This window comes from Podarcis cretensis (genome assembly GCF_951804945.1).
Source record: "Podarcis cretensis genome assembly, chromosome: 4".
NCBI lineage: Eukaryota > Metazoa > Chordata > Lepidosauria > Squamata > Lacertidae > Podarcis > Podarcis cretensis.
The window spans coordinates 42882170-42899107 of NC_137173.1; the positions used below are offsets into that span (position 1 = coordinate 42882170).

General features: G+C 46.6%; 1 protein-coding gene across 1 annotated transcript; it reads right to left on the reverse strand.

Annotated features, from left to right (window-relative positions):
* Window positions 1–649: 649 nt before the first annotated feature.
* ACP6 (acid phosphatase 6, lysophosphatidic) lies at window positions 650–14618 on the reverse strand. Its single transcript, XM_079974836.1, has 10 exons — window positions 14165–14618; window positions 9911–10039; window positions 9699–9829; window positions 9306–9385; window positions 6562–6649; window positions 4706–4841; window positions 2205–2305; window positions 1854–1949; window positions 1243–1402; window positions 650–815 (listed from the first exon to the last, which is right to left on the reverse strand). Exons 1-10 carry the CDS (start codon window positions 14372–14374, stop codon window positions 702–704), a joined length of 1245 nt encoding a protein of 414 aa, XP_079830962.1. The 5' UTR covers window positions 14375–14618; the 3' UTR covers window positions 650–701.
* Window positions 14619–16938: the final 2320 nt, after the last annotated feature.

Here is a 16938-nt window from a genome sequence, read left to right on the forward strand (position 1 = left end):
GTTGAAGGTTCCAAGGAAAGAGACTTTGCCCTGCTAATGGCTGTAGCTTCTGACAGCAGCAAAGCTATATATAGGTGTACTGGAATGAAAGTTAAGCTCCAGTAAAACACTTTAATTGAGAATTTTGAAAGACTAGTTTAGTGGTTCAGTTTAGCTGCTAAAGGACCACAGGGAACTTAAAACAAAGAGTAGCACTAGCTTCAGAACACTGAATGTCTTAGTGGAGGTCAAAAGCAAATGTAGCAGTAGGTACAGAGTGCTTGGTATCCAATTAATGTTCTCTTACTGACAGAGGCAATTTTCAGGAACCCCTCTTTTTCCAGGTTGGGATCTTTTGGAGCAGCTTTGGCTAGGGGCAGGGATTATTTAAAATTGCCTCCCCTTTTCACTGGTGTATGCCATCTGTCAGAAGAGGGCCATCACTTGGCTGCCATCTGCAAGATTCCATTAATTTGAAAAACTGGGTTACAGTAACAATTTTTTGGATATTAAGCCACCACCAACTCTTACCGCAGCCAGGGACCCAATTTCCAAAATGTAGCAGCAGCATTCATCCCTGTTATACTTTACATTACTTGAACTGTCCTGTTAGCAAAGTTAAACCACAAGTGAATGACACTTTTCTTTATGGCGTTTGAAAAGACAAATGTTGTGAATAATGTTTTAGTATTACTAATCATTTATCTGTTCTACATCTCTTATCACTGAGAGCAAAGCATTTTATATTCCTCTGGATTAGCACTGTAAGTTGAAAGGGCATTTAGAAAATCCTCCAGCGGACAGAGACCAGCTCTGCATCCTCTTGGAACCAGCTCCTGCGGAAAGACAAGACAAATCAACATTTACGTCACCCAAAAACTGCCATTACAAGAGGCCCTTGGGCAAAAAAAAAATAAATATCTCGTACACTTTGTGGTCCTCCAGATTCTATTAGACTCCTAATAGTATCAGTCAGTGGTCAGAGATGATGGAATTTGTAGTCTAGTAACAACTAGAGGGCCAGAGTCCTGATATCCTGATATACAGCATCACTACTGCCTTGCAAAGAGAGTTGCTTTAAAAGTTACCAAAAGGTAGCTTGAAACAGGTATGAGATCCCTGCATTCCAGATTCAGTGATTTATCTGTTAACAGCCTTTGTATTTAGATGTTGTGCAAGCTAGAGTATGGAATTTGCCTCCTGCCCAAATCTCACTTGAGGTCCCATTTATATGTGTAACATCATCACCATGGAGCCTCCTACCTCTCCATTGTAGAGCAGCCGTATAAACCAGTCCTTGGAACGCTGGTAGAGTTCTATTGTCATGTCTGCTGCGTATGGAGGCCACTTGGAATCAAAGACCCCCAGAGCCAATAGCAGTGGGAAGAGGGTAACATCATGAATAGCATACAGAGCAAGCTTTCTAAAAAAAAAGAAGTGGTGACCAATAATTCAGTCTTACTGATGACATACATTGTGTATAGCAGCCACTGCAGCTGCATTTTCCATTCACACTGAATCCCAAGTCAGTTGGTAGATGTAATAAGCTAAATTGAGAATTATCAGGGTAATGGCACTCCTTCCTCTCCTTTTTGTTCTGTCTTCCACATGCGAGCACCTAGTTTGTATTTGTTCATATGAAACTGCTTTTGTGAGCCAAGTTCTACATAACTCCCGTATAAAGTTAGGATATTTACAAGTCACCTTTACCCAGTTAAAAATATATACACAAATCTTAAATGGTGCAATTGTCACTGTTCCATCAACACCTGCTCCCCTTTATTTGTCCCATTTCCCCTTTCAATGTTTTTAGCTTGTAGATGCTGCTCAATGGGATGTTCTGCCAAAACCGTAAATACCAATAATCTACATACCTGGCCTTGATTTCAGGAGAGGAAGGGTTCATTGCCGCCTTAATATTCTTCTCTATTATATTGAGTAGAGGACCAACTGACATCTTGAGAGTCTCTCTAGTCAGAAATATAACAAAACAGAGACCCATTTTTTTAAAAAAAATGTTTCTAACGAGTTGCAACATCTTTTAACAGTTCTAGATAACTGGCAGAACTTAATCGGAACAGGAGCAGGTTTAAAAGTAAAGGTTCCTGGCTAGCAGGGACACACATGACTAGTCTGTACAAGAAGTCCATGTTTTAAAACAGAAGAGTGATTCTGTGTTTTGTCTTGCAGATATCCCCACCCATACCATCCCTGGGACTGCTCACCTTAAATTCGATTTTGTGACATAAAGGAGTGAGTCTATAGCCCTCTGCTCGATCAGTTCCATGAAACTCTTCAGAATAGGGCAACTAGGCAAATCGTGTGCCTAAAAGACAGCATAGTGTGAATTAAAAGAACAACTCTAAGGCTGCAGTGACAAATGGCACCACTACTTTAGATCAGGCATGGACACACATGTGCTTATCATTAGATATCTTAACATGGACATGCACTTGAATAAGTTGTGTTAGACAAGGAACTAGGCCATTCCTCTAAGTCTAAAGACGAAGAACAATATTACAATAAGCAAGTGAGTGATTCCCTTTAAAAACGACAACAAGCCTTTAGTTTTAACTTGAACAACCTGAAAACATCTTCATGTAGTGGACAGATTTCAGTTCAAGACATATGAATGGTCCCATTCATATGTCTTGATTCCCATTTCCTCCCATGTCTTATGTTACCTACTACAATGCTGGCTGCCACAGTCAGGCAACGTAATTACCTAAAATGGCACAATATTCATTTTGTTTGTTTATTTAACAAATTTATATACTGCTTACTTCAAAAAGAAAGACCCAAGCAGTTTACAAAAGCAATATAAAAACCAAACAGCAAGTTACCGTATATACTCGTGTATAAGCTGACCTTTTCAGCACATTTTTTATGCTGAAAAAGCTCTCCTCGGCTTATACTTGAGTGAGGGTTCCCTTTGCCACTGTCGGAGGCGGCGGAGGAACAAGCAGCCCGAAAGCAGCCCTTTCTGGCTGCTCCTTCCTCCTCCACCTTTGCCACTGTCAGTTTTCTGCTTATTTGCCTGTTAGTCGCCATCTACACGCACACACACTCCGGCCCATCAGGAGGTTTGTGGTGTGGTGAACTGGTTTATACTCGAGCCAATAAATTTTCCCAGTTTTTTTGTGGTAAAATTAGGTGCCTCGGCTTATATTCGGGTCGGCTTATACTCAAGTATATACGGTACATTAAAAAATTAAAATATAAAACCAGTAATTTTAAAACAATTGCATAATGGGTCAGTGCATCTGGCTGTTAACCAGAAGGTTGGTGGTTCGAGCCCACCCTGGCACAGCGGTGGGCAGGATTCCTGCATTGCAGGGGTTGGACTTGATGAATCCCAGGACGTGCTCGCTTCGGCAGCACATATACTAAAATTGATGAATCCCAGGACCCCTTTCCAACCATACAATTCTATGAGACAGGATCAGAAGGACAACAGCAGGATAGGGGAAAGTTTACAATGAGGAACCTGGGTTTCATTACACTTCATTTCCTACAAGTTTTAAGTATTCAGTTCAGTGAGTTCAGTTCAGTTCAGTTGTACAAAAATGGCTTTCAAACTCGGCTGCAGGAAACCCTGGGGTGGTTAGAAGCATCTCGGAGAAAGAAGCTCCATAATGATGTTGCACAGCTTTTTCAGACAAATCCATAAAGAAAGGGAGCCCTGAATGTTGAAAGCACACCTTTTTATTGCCGTTAAATGCTTTGCTTTTACTGATTGATAATTATACTGGTTTACGCAGCTAGAGCATTATTTTTCCTATTACAACATTTGTAGCCTACTCTATATCTATTGATCTCAGGATAAGATATAACAACAAAACAATCCTTGGCCACTTAAAAGGCTAAGCATCTGTAATAGTCATGTTCAGCATACAGTATTCAGTATTCCCTCTGCTGTAACTGATGTAACCCCTTAAAATGTCTTTGCATGCAAGCTTTTCCCACATCCAGTTTAATCTTTAGTGCCAAACCTGAGATAAAGTGGAGTAGCAGGCCTTTGCCAATATCCCACCTTGGACCATTTAGTCTGGCTAAGTCTAACTCGGTATGTGTTATCTGTTCATATGATGCACTGGGGATCAATCTAATATTGGGAGCACAGATACACCCTAAGGAGGGAATTACAGAATTGAGCCCAACCCCTGGTATGCTAACTGATTCATGTAACCTACTTCTGTGTCATCATGTCCTAGGTAAGATCTATTAAGAGAAATTCAGTCGATTAAATAATTATACAAGCTACTTTGGAGATTTTCATAAGCAACAAGAAAGAGCTTATCTATTTTGCCAGTGTAATAGGCAACAATTTTTTTTTTTGGACGGAGAGAAAGATAAAAAGGAAATGTTAAACAATTAAGCCAAAAGACAAAAAATGTGACATTTGAAGAGGGAGTTGAAGGAAGACACATAGTTTCCTCTCCTGCCAGAGCTGTCTTGGCCATTTTCCGATTTGCAACAAGAGCTACTCTGCTGAATAGTTGCTAGCACAGAAATGGTTAACACGTGGCCTTCCATACATTGCTTGACTACAACTCCCATCATCCCTGGGCATGGGGTATTCTGGCTTGGGCTAATGGGAGCTGGAGCCCATCAGCACCTGGGCTGCCACACTGCTCTACTTCAGCACAGCTTCTCTCACAGACCTGCATGAATCAACTTGGATGGCTAAAGAAAACAGGCTTGCTCCTACAAAGGCACAGCGTACCTGTTCTGCAAAAATGTTGTCAAAAAGGAGAAAGAAGTCCGCCCTGTTCTTGCTGTCAAGGCCCATCTTCTCTTTAATGGTCTTCAGATCCTCTGCAATTCCTGGCTGCAAAAGAAGCACATTGGCCAGCCTCTCTCTGTCGAGGAAAAACGAAAGCGTCAGAATAATGCATAAATGGTAATCTGCACAAGCTACTATGCTTAGATCCCCCTGCTTGTTAGAAGGGGAAAAGGAGTGCAGGGCTGTTTGGCTTGAAATGATTGCTTGAGCAATAGACAACTAAATGCATCAGAATTAGGTACAAAAAAGCAAGAGGTCTTAAGCACGTGAAAATAATTTTTCCTTAGTTGACTCGGATCTTTTTCAGGGCAAATAACTAAATAGCTCTTGCCTCACTAGGGAAGATGTTAATGACCAATGGCGCCCCAGATGTTGCTGGATCCCACCTCCCATCAGCCAGCATGGCCAGGAGTGATGGAATTTGAGAGCCCAGCAATATCTGGAAGGGACCACAGGTTAGCTGCACCATTGTACAAGAGTAGCCTATGGACAGGGGCACCAAGGTGTGTGTGTGTGGGGGGGGGGGGTGCCGGCCATGGGCCAGGGCCATGGGGCATGCTTGCATCATGTGTGCATGCCACACTGATGTTGCAGGGTCCCAGGCCCCTTGAATTGCAGGGACAAGGTGGCATGCTTGCCTACAGCCACCTTTGAAAATTCCTAATTTTGCCACAGCTTCCCTGAAAAGGAAACTGTTACCGATGCAGTTCTTAAAAGAGAAGCAGAATTGCATATGGGGTTGTTTTAGAATATAGTGATTATAATAGCATCGTATTGGCTCTGCCAGGAGTTAGGGAATTGGCGTTCACACTCTGTCCCACGGGCTTTTGACACAAGCATGATCATACTTGCTTTTATTTGAGCTAACTGGGCACCAGTTACGCAGTTCACCGAATCACTAGAATTGTCAAGCAGCATATTAGAGAGCCCTTTCCCATCATAATCCCAGAGGAGCCTACAGCAAGCACATTAGCCGCTCCACAAAATGCAACCGGATGCTACAGTATAAGTTTGGGGAAACAAATGTTATCATCTGAGCCGTTTAAATAGTCAAGCTGTGAGACACAGAAGTATGGTAGGCTACTTCATAAGTTTTCATTCCAACTGCTTGCTTTTTTTAAATTGTTTGAAAATAGTTTATTCACAACATAGTTGGACAACTGCTCTAACATACAATAAGAGCATGATTTGCTTTGGCTATTTTGTTCTCGTCTCGCAGTCTTACACGTCAGCAGCTTTTAGGCTATGGCTAGATCTCACACAGCCATTCCCTAAGGAGACTTTTGCAATGGCATAAAAGGTGCGGGGAAAGAGGTAAGGTAAGAATGGCAAGCCTGGGCTTGCTTCACAGAGGAACACTGGAACTGTTCTGTGAGGGATGCAACAAGCCAACCGCCCCCAGGAAGTCAGAAGGTGTCTTTCAGGTTCAAGCGTGTGTGAAGGCTCAAACTGAAGCATGTGAAAATGTGCAGCTCCCCAGCCCAGCAAACCTTTGCATGTTGACTGCACAAGTTCCGGATAAAGATGATTCTGAATGCAGCTCAATCCTTCTTGCAAAAGGAGGAGCAGGGGTGGCTAAGCTCCTCTGCCCAGTTTGAACACTTCTCACATGTTCTTTTAAATGCTTGAACAGGTCCAGAACCGTTCACAGGGTTTAGGGGAGCACATTGCTTTTGGCAATCAACTGATGTCATGCATATAATTTAGGTCAAGGTCTTCTGAAAGGCCTTGCTGCAATAACTACTGCACCTTCTGTCTGCACAGTGGCACCAGACAGAATGTTTGTGGCAAGATACCTGTTCATGATTTTCAGTCCATGGCAGTTCACTGGGTTGGGATAAAGGATTTCAGAGTCTGCTTCATCTGTAACTATGGTAATGGGTCCTGTACAAGACAAAAAAACATTGAATGCACTTGCAATTCATGGTTTAAAGTTTCGGGCTGTTAAGAATTAATTCAAACACATCTTGTACTGATTTAAAATAGTTTATAATCCTAGGACAATCTCTTACCCATCTCGACCCTCATTTGTGCAAAGCTCATTAGGGAACTTCCCCTGCACTTGGGAGCATACAAGTCTATGCTCCCAATTACATTTGTGCTTCAAGCAAACATTAAATCATGCCTGCAAACTAATAAGGCAAGAGCCCACTGTGCTAAATGCTCAGCAAAGCACACTTATTAACACATGCCTTCAGATACTTGTTGGTGATATATTCTGCTCTTACACAGAACGACTTACACCACATGATTCTCTTACTTGTAAATTAATTTACACCACAGCATGCCATTATCTTAATCAAAGCAGTTTGTAACAGCCACCGTTGTAAACATTGGGGTTTACAAAACCAGAAGTAAGCGCAGCGCTCTTCCCTTCCTAATCATTTCCCAATAATCAGGTTTAACACAGTAAGAGTTTCTGCAAGAAATAGTGGTTTATGCACAAATGTTTTGGTAGCAGAACTTTGCAATTTACTTAATCCTAGTATCAAAACTTTTGAGATTTAACTTGTTTGTTCCATTCTTCTTCCTGGTCTCTGTGCAGCTCCACATATAAGTTTGGTGCCTGCTCAGAGCAGCATTTGAGAGCCGGGCCGGTTATCTGTGGCTCTCTGGATGTGGTTGGGAACTCTAGCTCCCATCCGCTCCAGCCAGCATGGGCAATGGCCAGGGATGGTGGGAGTTTTAGTCCAGCAACATCAAGAGGACCCAAGTTACCCATCTTTCTCTAAAGCTGGGCAACTAAAAGTTTTGAATAGAGGCTCATTCCCAACCCTCAAGGTGCATGGCACAAGCAGTATGGCCATTGCCTTCCCATTTAAGTTTTGTTCTGGCTGCCAGTTTGTAATATCATTTCAAACCTTCTCCTTAGGAACATAAGAAGAGCCAGCTGGATTAGCTAAGGGCCCACCTAGTCCACAATGGCTGACCAGTTGCCTATGGGAAACCCTCAGGCAGGACCTGAGTGCAACAGTGCTCTGACCACCTGCGATTCCAAACAAATGGGACTAATAGCTGGGTCAGCCTTCCCCAATGTGCCCCCGCCCCCCATGTTTTGAACCACAACTCTGATCATGGGAGTTGGGAGGAAGATGGAACTAGCCAATTTCCTTTTCTGCCCCACTTTTCCTTCTCATTTTTTCTCCCTGCTTTGTCTCTTTTTTTGTTCTGTAAATTTTGCATTTATTTACTTCAATAATATTAATAATATACCACCCCATGCCCAGAGGTCTCAGGGTGGTTTACAGAATAAAGTCAAAATATAAAACCACAAAATACATAATCAAAATACAGAACAACAACCCAATACCCCCCCCCAAAAGAACACATTTTAAAAGGGCATAGAATGCCAATCAAAGGCCTGGTTAAAAAGGAACGTTTTTGCCTGGTGTATAATGAAGGCGCCAGATGACCTTCCCTGGGGAGAGCATTCCACAGATGGGGAGCCACTGCAGAGAAGGCCTGTTCTCGTGTTGCCACCCTCCGGACCTCTCGAGGAGGAGGCACATGAAGGAGAGTCTCAGAAGATGATCTGAGAGACTAGTAGGTTCATATGGAAAGAGGCGGTCCTTGAGGTATTGTGGTCCTGAACTGTTTTAAGGCTTTATAGGTCAAAACCAGGACTTTGTATTGGGGGCCAGAAACTAATTGGTAGGCCAGTGCAGTCAGACTAGGTTCAGTGTAATATGCTCAGACCGTCTTGCTCCAGTGATCAACCTGGCTGCCGAATTTTCCATCTCCTTCAGTTTTCAAGGGTAGTAGGGTGCAATGGGTAATGGGCATGATTCAAGTTCTGCTGACTACGGGGGTCAAGCTCTCTGCTGTATCAGAAACTTATGATTGATGTTTGCCCTGCCTGGGTAAAGGGAGGCATGTAGAGAATACCTGCATGCATTAACAAAGGTCTGTGAAGCAGGCATGCAGCAAGAGGTATACTTGTGGGAGCAGCAGGGGTCTGGGCCCTTCTGAGGCCAGCTCTGCAACATGCTACTAGCTCCTGGGCCAGATGCAGTTGCCACGGTGAGCTCACCTACTGAAAACGTTCCCAAAATGATGCAGTGCATGAGCTGCACCCAGTTGCATGACTGTATAAATAAAAGCCCACCAACACCACAAACCTTGCAAACTACATCCTCTACCCTAGGAGTTGCAGCAAGGGAGCCAACATAGCACTCCTTTTCTGAGTAGTCACCAGTTCCTTCTAAACGTGAAATTCCTCATTTAGAGTGCAAGTGTAGCCTATCAGAATCCACTAGGGCAGTGTTTCTCAGGCTCAGGTCCCCAGCTGTTGTTAGACTACAACTCCCATCATTCCTGGCCACTGGTCCTGCTAGATAGGGATGATGGGAGTTGTAGTCCAACAACAGCTGTGGACCCAAGTCTGAGAAACACTGCACTAGGGTATGGCATAATAGACAGTGATAAACAGAAGAGCCAGAAAGAGAGAACAGTGGTGTAAAGGGCAATGATCTCTGTTAGGAGAGAGACTCCAAGGCAGGACTGCGAACAGAGGAGCAAGGAGCTCCCCTTCATTGCTGACCTTCTTTCTGCTGTTGGAACAGCCCAGCTAGCAAACACCGCGTGGACTCCAGATTCCGAACAATGTTAGTGGAACGGACACTGAAAGACAGAAGGCAGCCAATGAAATGGGAGCACAGTGGGCTGCTCCCTGTACAAACTGACACGGGGTGGGACTTGAGGGATTTCAGCACTCCGAGCCACCAATATGGCAGTACCAAGCACTGCTATCTGTTCTAGCTGGAGATTCTTAACATCAAACTGAACACAGTGGTGTGAGGGAGAAAGCAAGCGAGGACTTTGGATGAAACTTTGCTAAGGCTTATGATGCCGTGTGGGCTGGGAGGGAGCGGAACAGTCAGCAGGAAGAGCAAGAAAGCTGTTAGGAAGGAAACTGGAGTGTTCAGAGACTCACAAGACCTCAGAAGGTTTGAATGCTGGCGAGAGGAAATGGGTCTCCTCAATGTAACGTCTCCTTAGCCGTTTCCCCAGTGCAAACGTCTGCTGCATTCCTACTTTGGTCAGCTGGCCTGCATTCACTCCGCCCTGGGAAGAGAAAAGCTCTGTTGAATGGCTGAAAAAATAAACGGAGATGCAACATTTCCAAAGGAATACATGTTGGGTCACCTTCAGCACTGTTTTTTTGTAGCTTTCTTCGAAAGGAGAATAAGGTCTTGGCCCACCAGCCAGGTTCGTTACTGTGTAGTCAAACTTTGTTTCGGCAGGCGTCTCCAAAAGAGCAGGGTCCCATGCCACCTGTTCCAAAAACAAGGATGAAGGAAAAGAAAAAGCATTTGAGTAGGCAACTGGGACCTTCAAGTAGCTAGAAGAGGTTGACAACCCACTACTGTGGAAAATCAAATTTATTTCAGTGGGCTTAGAGGCATGGCAAACTCTGCAAGCTTGGTGCTAAAACATCTCATTCAACGCTCAGGCTGTGCTGCTGCAAGAGGAGCGGGCAGTGACACATTTCACAATCTTCTTACTCCAGGATTTTGAAATATACAAAAACATCAATGTAGGCATACTTTCTGGGTGTGCCCATGAATGCTCTAATGTCTTGAAAAAGAAAAAGTGGCTGCAGCCTCAGCAATGTTTTTACAATGGCAGTAGGGAGCGCTCTTACTCCCGTGTTTGGAGAAGCAGTCAGAGCATGGCAAGGCCTTCTTGGCTGACTCTGTTTTGTGTGTGTAATAAGAGGAGGAGCAGCAGCAGCAGCACTAGCAGCAAATAGCTTGTTCCTGTGTGTCATTCTTAGACTTAGACTTTGTGGAGGAGCAGGAGTGGGGTCAGCCTGTGAGGAGTTTTGGGTTTGCTTTGGGGATGACTCAGAAGCCATAATGCAAAGTATGGTATTGGGGGTGGGGGCGCAGATGGGCTTGTGGACTGGAGTCTCTGTGTCCTCACCTGTGTCTCCATCCCTTCTTTTTACCCCTCCCACTTTGTGTGTCTTTGTTGTTCTCCTGCCTTGTGCTCGCTCTCCCTTTGTTCGGCTTCATAAGAACTGTGTTTCAATTTAATTTACTGGGTAAGCACACCCCTAATGAAATGTGCTGCACATGCCTTATGGACACCAACATCAGGAAGTCTTGCGAAAATGGATCTCTGCAGAACTGTCAGGGCTAAAATACTATATTCAACTCTTTTGCTGGTTAAAAAGTCAACAGAGGATTGCTTGCAATTCTTTTAGTCAGGGTTACAAATACAGAGAACCAAGTCATGGTCCTTGTTCAGTGCCTCAATTATAGCATTACCTACGGCAGGTGTTCCCACCCTGCTCAGCTGATTTGTGGAGGACAAGGCTATCAATGGCCACCAGCTATGGGGGCTACGTCTACCTCCACTGTCCGAAACAAAATACCTCTGAAGACCAGTTATGTGTGGTGAGAGCACTATTGCACTCAGGTTCTGCTTATGGTACTCCCATGGGCATCTGATGGCCACTGTGAGAACAGAGTGCTAGACTAGATGGGCTTCATCCAGCAGGGCTCTTAAGTTATTAAACAGCTGGTCCTTAGAGGAAAAGCTGGTAAGCTGGGTGGGGGGCTCCCAATCCTGGCCCTATTCCAAGCACTTGCCTTTGGAAACACTGCAACACAGAAAATACATATGAGGCTTGCACATATCTGGAATGTTTAAAATATCAGGGTTTCTCTGTATTCATCCTAAGAAGCATATCTTGCCATCAATAGTTCTTGGCCACTTCCCCAGAAATTCCACTTTAAAGTGTATGAGTTTAGGAACTTTAAAAAGAGCAATCTCAATTTCTTCACAACTGCACTTCCTACTGATCTAGGTGGTAAATCTGCCAAATCTGTTCCTCACCAGAAGTTATCACAAGTTGCTAGGTAGAGCCAAGAGAGGAACATGGTGTATAAGGAAAAATAAACACAACCATTAATTCTATTCCAGCTACAAAATCAAGAGGAAATGCAGGTGTTGGGTAAGTAGTTCATAAACTGGGTAAGTAGAAGCTGCAATGCCTTCTCTCATCACCTGTTTATGAAAGACAGTGACACAAACTTTGATCTGGTTGAAGCAGAGTGAAAATTTCCAAATCTGACTATACAGGTGCTTGGAGCCCAGCTTTGGCTGGGGCGGGCGGGCTATAAATAATAATAACAATAATAACAATTATTATTATTATTATTATTATTATTATTATTATTACAGGCTGGTTGATGTTCACTGCTATCCTGCACTGATGCAAATGCATGTTTATGCATGCATCTCCTGAGGTTAAAAGGGCAAGAGGCAAGCACCCCAATCAAATTATTTATAGTACTTGGTTAGTTAGCCTATGGGTTGGTAACATTCAAGATAGGAGATGCACAAAACAAGGCTATAGAGAATTAGCACTATAAATGAGTCACTATTCTCACTCATCAATAGGCACATAACATACAATTTTGAATATCGCGGGGGGTTGTATTCCAACTTCCTTCAGCATGGCCAGTGGTCAGGGATGATGATGGGAATTGTTGTCCAGCAATGTCTGCAGGACTGCACACTCCCCATCTCTGGCATACAGTTGTATTTACACCTTCCAGCACTCACTATTTGGGGCTGCAGCACCCAGCTGGTAATGAAGGAAGCGTCTCATTGTTGACAGGCAGCAGAGCAGCCCAAGCTAGCACACCCCACCAGTATGAATGGCAGGCATTAAGCAAGTGACCACAATAGAGTTGACCTCACATGGAGCTCACTCCCTTAGCTCTGCAGCAGCCCACATTTTAACATAATTCCCACGTTTGTTTCCATGTTCTCTAAATTTTATAGAATGCCAAGGCATTCTGGGGCAAATATCCACTTTATCAGATTGTGGGTTGGCGGTATGAAGGTGTATTATTGCTGTACCTTCTGTACTTTGGCCTGCGTTCCGCTTGGTGGCTACTGGCACTGAGCGAAGCCAAATTTTTCACCTATGCTTCCTTCACCTGTTGCCTTGTGAAAATGCCTACACTCATAGCCCTGAGCTAGTAAGCTCAGCAACCTCTGCTGCTCCTCGGACCACTTCTGCTTCCTCCAACCTGCTCCTGGTGTGCCAAATGGCTTTTTAGCTCAGCTGGGAAAAAAAGTGCAGCACCTTCTTTAGGAATTGATTGCTGTTAGCACCAGGAATTTCCAAGCCCAGGGCATCATCGGCCCCACTAGTATTTCTGCATGAACATGCCTGATGATTATTTGGCAAGCTGCTGCTTTTCATGCCAGTTTACAGCACTGGATTATAAATGCATTTTTTAAAATCACAGGGGCATAATACCTGGTTGGGTTGTTACAAAGATTAGTGAAACAATGTAGCAAAGATGCTTTTAACACTTAAGGACACAATATTAACATGTTCTTTTAACCCCCCCCCCTTTTACCACTTTTACCACTATCACAACCAGGCACCCCCAACTAGCTGCCCCCCCCCAGTGTGATCTTGTCTGAGGCTTGCCTGTGTTGCCCAGATCCAGGGGCAGCATCAGAGGGGGAGGTACCAGGGGGCTACACTCAAAACCCCCACTTGCAGAGCCTCCTGGCCCTGCTGGACCTCCTTTTGTCATTGCCCACCTGCCCTCTTAGGAACAGGAAAGTTTCAAAGCATCAGTTGCGCATGGAGGAAGTCCGAAGTTCAACCCTGGGCATTTCCTGGTAGGACTGGGGAAAGCTCCTGCCTGAAGCATAGCCAGTGTGGACAACGCATCAGTGGTCTGACTCTGTAGATCTTCCTAGCCCTCAAACAGGAGAGCAAAAGGGATCCCCACCTTGTGATTTCCACTTGGGTGGTTGTGTGGATGGGTGTGTGTGCGCGCGCATGCATGCATGCAAGTAAATAGACAGCGGTTGTGAATGTGCTGGGGTGCTGACTTGAATAAAATACGGGGGGCAGGTGAGCCCCATGCCCATATAACTGATCACAAGGCACTGCAGACACACATACTATTTGAATCACAATGCCCATCAACTTGGGGGGACAGGCACCTCAAATACAGTATTTAAATAATATTTTATTGGGGGGACCTAGGAGTTGGCACCTATGGCAGGGGCAAGAAGCCAAGAGGGGTCGAGCCAACCCAGGGAGGGGGTATATTGCTGAATGTCGTCCCCCCACCCAAAGCTGATGCTTCCCCCATGGCCCTTGTTATTGGGAAGGGCCAGAGGGAAAGGGAAGCGGCATGTATGCATTGACTGCATTATTTCTGCCTGGGGTTCAAGGCGGCATAGATGGTTTCCCCTCTCCCCATTCCATCCCGACGACGACCCTGGGAGGCAGGTTCGGCTGGACGGCAGGCACTGCCTGGCCCAAGGTGACCCGCTGGTGGCCGAGTGGGACGGCCAGCCCTGCTCTGCCAGCTGCGTCCCTCTCCTTCCAACCCCGGGCGGGAGGCCCCTCACCTGCTCCACATCGGGGATGGGTCTCAGCGGAGTGCGGGCGCCGTGCCGGAAAAGAACCTGCACCAGCTTCAGCTCCAGCGGGTCGTCGTCGTCGCCGCCGCCGCTTCCGCGCGGCGCTTTGCTCCTCCTGGGCTCGGCCAGGGCTCTCCTCTTGCTCGCTACGCAGTACGCCAGGGTGCCCAAGATGCCCACGCGAGCCCACAAACTCATGCTGACGGGGCGAGGCAGGTGGAGCGGGACCCTCGTAGCGAGTCCGAGAGCGGGGTAGCTCGCCGCTTGCGCAGCTGCCGGCAGAGTTGCGAAAGCAAAAGTTGCTGTTGCTGCTGCTGCTGCTGCTGCTGTTGCCTCACGGGAAGCCCGGCTTCCTCTTCCACCGCTGGCGCGAGGAAACGCCGAGGCTCGCGGAACAGAGACCTCCTGCCTCCTCCCCCTTTTCAGCAACGCCGCCCGGGCGCAGCTGCTCGCCGGCAGGAGACTCGGCGCCACCCCCAGGAGGACCCTGGGAAATGCGGTTTCTTCAGCAGGGCGCCTGCCCCGGCCAGGAGCCACCAGAAGACTACATCTCCCAGCGGGCGTCGGGGCGCTCTTTCCCAGCCGGTCACGTGTATGGCGTGGGAGTTCCCACGGCCGAGCTTGTGAGCGGGTTGCTGCCGGCGAAGTGGGAGGACAGCTTTGCCTTCGGGCTTAATCCGCCCTCTGGTTGGTCTCTGCAGCAAACAGGAGAGGCAGTGGGATCTGAGCGATGGCCATTCACTGAACCCATATGGGCGATCTTGTTGTATTCGTCTTATTTATGCTCTCCCATCTTGCTGGGTTTTGTAGTGTGTCCAGTTTTCAAATTATTAGTGAATGCGTTGGGCACTTTATTCTGCTTTGTCCAGTTAGCTGCCATTCCTTGCCTCTGGGAAGTTCTGAACACTTTCAGCCGAATCCCATGTATGTAAGTCCAAATTTGTTCAGTGGAATTTACTTGCATAAACCTTTCCCCCATGATGGGGAGGAAATGCATACTGGATTCGCAAAACATTTGTACGCGCTTTTTATAAATGTAGATTTAGAAAGGATTTCTTTAAATAGGAAGACAGGCCATTTCACAGCAGTGTGGAAGACTATGATCAACCAGCTGTGCAGGTGCTAACTGTTGATGAGCAACTTCCAAAGTCCCTGCTTTCCATTCTTAAGGTTATCGAAACTCACTTGTTCTCAGTGGCTCCAACTGAGATGTATGGGTCAACCTGTATGGGATGCCACTGAGAGGGTGGTGAGTCATAGGACCTATTCCAGATGCTGGGCTCACCAGAGGCAAGAGTTTCTGCAATATACATGCCTGCCTATCATAATATGAGCATTTCACCCAGAAAGGAATAATGCTGGCTTCCCATTTGATTATACTGGCATAGGCACACACACCTGGCAGATACAGTATACTTCTGAATACCAGTTGCTGGAAACAACAGGAGGTGAGAGTGCTGCTGTGCTCAGAGCCTTCTTGTGGGCTTCCCATAGGCATCTGGTTGGCCTGATCCAGAAGGCCTCTTCTTCTGTTCTTCTGCATGCATTCAGCATGATCTAAGCTCTTGTCAAGTCAGAGGAATGTGTCGGTACAACCATTCATGCGCACACACCATATATAATGCTCCATGACACTCTGACTTGCCAAGGGCTTTTCACGAATCACTGGGTGAGTGGCATGGCATGGGTGTGGGCAGGGTGGCCCAAGGCATTTGCCACCTGGGGCAAAAATGCTCCACTCCCCTGCGATGGAGTCAGCAAACTCAGTAAGGATTGTCAAGAAGAAAGTAATCTTAGCAGGAGCGGAAGTGTTCCACTGAGCTTCGTTGCTGGTCCCTCTCTGTTCTTAGAGGCCAGGGAGACCAGTGGTAAATCTGTGTCGCGGAACTGGGGTGCCACGCTTTGAGGGATGCCTCATGGGTGGGCAAGGCTCTGAGTGGGGACTTGCCAAACCAGACTACTGCTCTCCTCTCAGCCCTTCTTGGAAGGGACGGAGGATAGGAACTAACTGTGATGGCCTGGGACTCGGGCTCGGACTTGGAACCAGAGGAGTCTCAGTCCGCACCAGATCCTTTGCCTCAGGTGGCATCTGAACCAAGTCTGGGGCCTGATTCTGAAGAGCCCCAGTCTGCACAGGTTCCCCCGCAACAAGCATCAGCTGGGCCAAGTCTGGGGCCTGAGCCTGCCCTGGCTCCAGATGCGGGGATTACCTCGTTGCATTCAGCTGGGCCATCACTTACAGCTGCTCCACTACCAGTTGGGTCAGGAGAGGCTGAGGCGGCCTCTGGGTCTAGTAACCCACCGACACCTCCCAAGCTGCAGAGACTAAGGTCTGAGTGAAGGAGAGACCTGAGTACTTGCAGGAGGAGTGCTTGCCTTCGGGCGAGACAGGGAGGTGAGTCACAGGGGGATCAGAACCAGCCGTTACCCCGACAAAGATAAAAGGCTGTCGGGACTTCCGGGTTGGTGCCTCCGGTAATGGCGGAATTCCTCTGATCAGGAGGAATTTGCCTCGTGGGAATTTGGGTCTGGCCGCCATGGTGAAGGCGGAGACCCGCTAAAAATCACAGGCGGGAGAAGCCTGTGAGCATGGGATTCGGCGGGCACCCTTTGCGCCTCCCCTACTCGTGGGGAAACCCGGTTTTGGGGGTCCGGAGCAACGTGGGGTGAGCGGCGCGGTGCTTCGAATCGTCTGCTTCTTCCATGGAGCGAAGCCACATAGCTGTTGCCGGAAGGCGCTGACTTTTTCTTGTGGACAATTT